This window comes from Myotis brandtii, unplaced genomic scaffold (assembly GCF_000412655.1).
Source record: "Myotis brandtii unplaced genomic scaffold, ASM41265v1 scaffold38, whole genome shotgun sequence".
NCBI classification, from domain to species: domain Eukaryota; kingdom Metazoa; phylum Chordata; class Mammalia; order Chiroptera; family Vespertilionidae; genus Myotis; species Myotis brandtii.
In genome coordinates, this window is record NW_005364596.1 from 4,597,932 (window position 1) to 4,600,828 (window position 2,897).

At 34.7% G+C, this 2,897-nt stretch overlaps 1 protein-coding gene across 2 annotated transcripts in view; it reads right to left on the reverse strand.

Moving 5' to 3' along the window:
* Positions 1 to 2,897, reverse strand: part of AIMP1 (aminoacyl tRNA synthetase complex-interacting multifunctional protein 1) — a 32,442-nt gene that overhangs the window by 21,687 nt on the left and 7,858 nt on the right. Inside the window, exon 2 of one of the 2 annotated variants that reach the window (XM_005872426.2) lies at positions 1,128 to 1,261. In XM_005872426.2, coding sequence (XP_005872488.1) covers positions 1,128 to 1,261 — 134 coding nt within the window. Of the gene's footprint in view, positions 1 to 1,059; positions 1,262 to 2,897 lie in introns of those variants that run through there. The other variant, XM_014544741.1, reaches the window with a different exon arrangement.

A 2,897-nucleotide genomic window follows, 5' to 3' on the forward strand; every position in this document is an offset into this window, starting at 1 on the left:
TGCCTGGCTGCCGGCCGCCATCTTGGCTGACAGTTAATTTGCATATACTCACTGATTAGCCAATGGGAAGGGTAGCGGTCGTACGCTAATTACCATGTTTCTCTTTTATTAGTGTAGATATCTCAGAAGCTTAAGTGAGCAAACATTTAATGAGTGAAATAGCTACAAAAATTTGCTCAAGACATAATATAGATGTGTGTTAAAGGTGAGCAATTGGATATACAAAAATATAAAAGAAAAAAACAATGATTCTCAGTGAGGTTGGTAGTGCTCCCAATGTGGAATTTTAAAAGCCTGAGGGATTTTCAAAATAATGGGAGTTATTCCTGGCATTTACTGGGTTGGGACCAGGAATGCCGGATGTCCTAACATATACTAGATAAAGATTTTGGAATTTTCATTACAAGAATAACATTGGTTATTGAAAAATAAAATATATTTAAACAAACAAAACGAAGGTCAACCTAAATCCTACAAGCAGAAATTTAGATTTGATATTTTTATACAAATCATAGCAATTTCTAGGTAAAATATAAATAAGTATGGAAAAAAATTAAAAATCATTTCAGACAATGCCATAGGAGTAATATAAAAGTATACATTCTCACCCCTGGCCAGGTAGGTGAGTTGGGTTAGTGTCATCCCGATACAACAAATTTGCAGGTTTGATCCCCAATTAGGGCACATACAAGAAACAACCAATGAATGCATAAACAAGTGGAACAGTATATCAATGTTTCTCTCTCCTCCTTTCCTCTCTCTCTCAAATCAATTTAAAAATAATTTTAAGTATACATTCTCTTCTATACAAGCTTCAGTACATATTTGATTTCACCAATTTTCCTTCATTTTTAATCTCTAATTCTATGCCAAATTATTTTAAGCGTTATTTCCCCCAGAAATCTGAAAATAATACATTGTTTCCTCTATATATATCATACATTCACTATATATCAATTCTAATTTATCTTAATTCTAGACTATCATTTCATTCCAAATTTAAATATTAAAGGAATATAAAAGTTACCAAGATAATGTAATAATTTATGTAATACACACTTTTTTTTGGTCTGTCAACATATGAATTCATTTTAAGTATCTTCTTAGAAAGTTTAAATTTTTCTTACTTGCTTTTTCCTTAAGAAGAGCAACTTGCTGTTTAAGATATTCAATAATTTGATCTGCCTCTGCACCTTTCTGTTCTAGTCTCTTCAAAACAGCATCATTGGTTGCCATTTTTGCCAAGAAACGGCAGAAAATCCTAAATGAAAAAATAAAAGTGATAAATTATACTGTTGAAGGAATAAATTTATTTTACAGGGCACTGTGAACAAGCAGTCTAAAAAGAAAAATATTTTCTACTGTATCAGATCAATGTTACAAAAAAACTCACTTTTCCTACAAACCAAACCAAAGACAGAATTTTAAGGATGTGAAGTTTTAAAGAAAGCGTTAAAATACTGCAGAACATTATCACACAAGACGGAAATACAAAAGGAAAAGAATAGCAATAACCTTAACTAAGCTATAACCAAGTACCATACCTGTGTTCCAAAGAATTGCTGAATTCCTTCTTTTTTAAAATATATTTTATTGATTTTTTACAGAGAAGAAGGGAGAGGGATAGAGAGTTAGAAACATCGATGAGAGAGAAACATCGATCAGCTGCCTCCTGCTCGCCCCCCACTGGGGATGTGCCCGCAACCAAGGTACATGCCCTTGACTGGAATCGAACATGGGACCCTTCAGTCTGCAGGCCGACGCTCTATCCACTGAGCCAAACCGGTTCGGCTGAATTCCTTCTTATATGTTTCTTTTGCATATTGCATATTCCTACTATTTACTTAATTATGTATAATGTTAAGGAGAAACGTGATTAGGAAGGACAAATATTAAAAGATCAACAATTAGGAAAACATCAATATTAATCATATGCTTACTTAGAAGTAATGTCAATATGTATACTGTGTCCTTGTAAAAGAAATTAGAATTTTAATTTTATAATTCATAGAAATTAGAAAACATACTGTCATGTACAAAAAAATGCATATAAGCAAAAATTCTGAGATTAATTAATCATGCTAAACTGCCAAGTACTTCACATTAAAAATGGTTAATCAGCCCTAACCGGTTTGGCTCAGTGAACAAAGTGCCAGCCTGTGAACCAAAGGGTCCTGGGTTCAATTCTGGTCAAGGGCATGTACCTTGGTTGAAGGCTCCTCTCTAGCCCGGGGCCTGGTTGGGTGCGTGCAGGAGGCAACCAATCTATGTGTTCCTCTCAACACATCAATGCTTCTCTCTGTCTTTCCCTCTCATTTCCATTCTCTCTAAAAATCAATGTAAAAATATCCTAGGGTGAAGATTCAAAAGAAAAACAAAACTAAAAAAACATACAAACCTACACTCTTCTTCCAGGGCTCGTAATCATTATTTGCATATTAGTAGAAAACATTGGCATAAACTTATGCATTCTACTTACATTATTGAAAAATCTAATAATAGTTAATCAACAAGTACTGGAAAACTTTCCAGAACTTCTAACTCTAAAAACAATAATATATCTTAGCATTTGACAAAAATCATGTCAACACATAGACCTGAATAGAAACTAATCTAAAATATCTCACAAGAATTTTTTTTTAAAATATTGGGATAATAAGCAATTTTGCCAAGATAACCAGTTATTTAGGAGTAAAGAAAAAGTGGACACTGGTTAGCAACTGGTGTGTTATATAGTTATTAGAGGCCCGGTGCACAAAAATTTGTGCACTCGAGGGGGTGGAGAGGGGGGTCCCCCAGTCCGGCCTGTGCCCTCTCGCAGTCTGGGACCCCTTGGGAGATAACGACCTGCTGGCTTAGGCCTGCTCCCAGGTGGCAGAGGGCAGGCCCAATCCCTA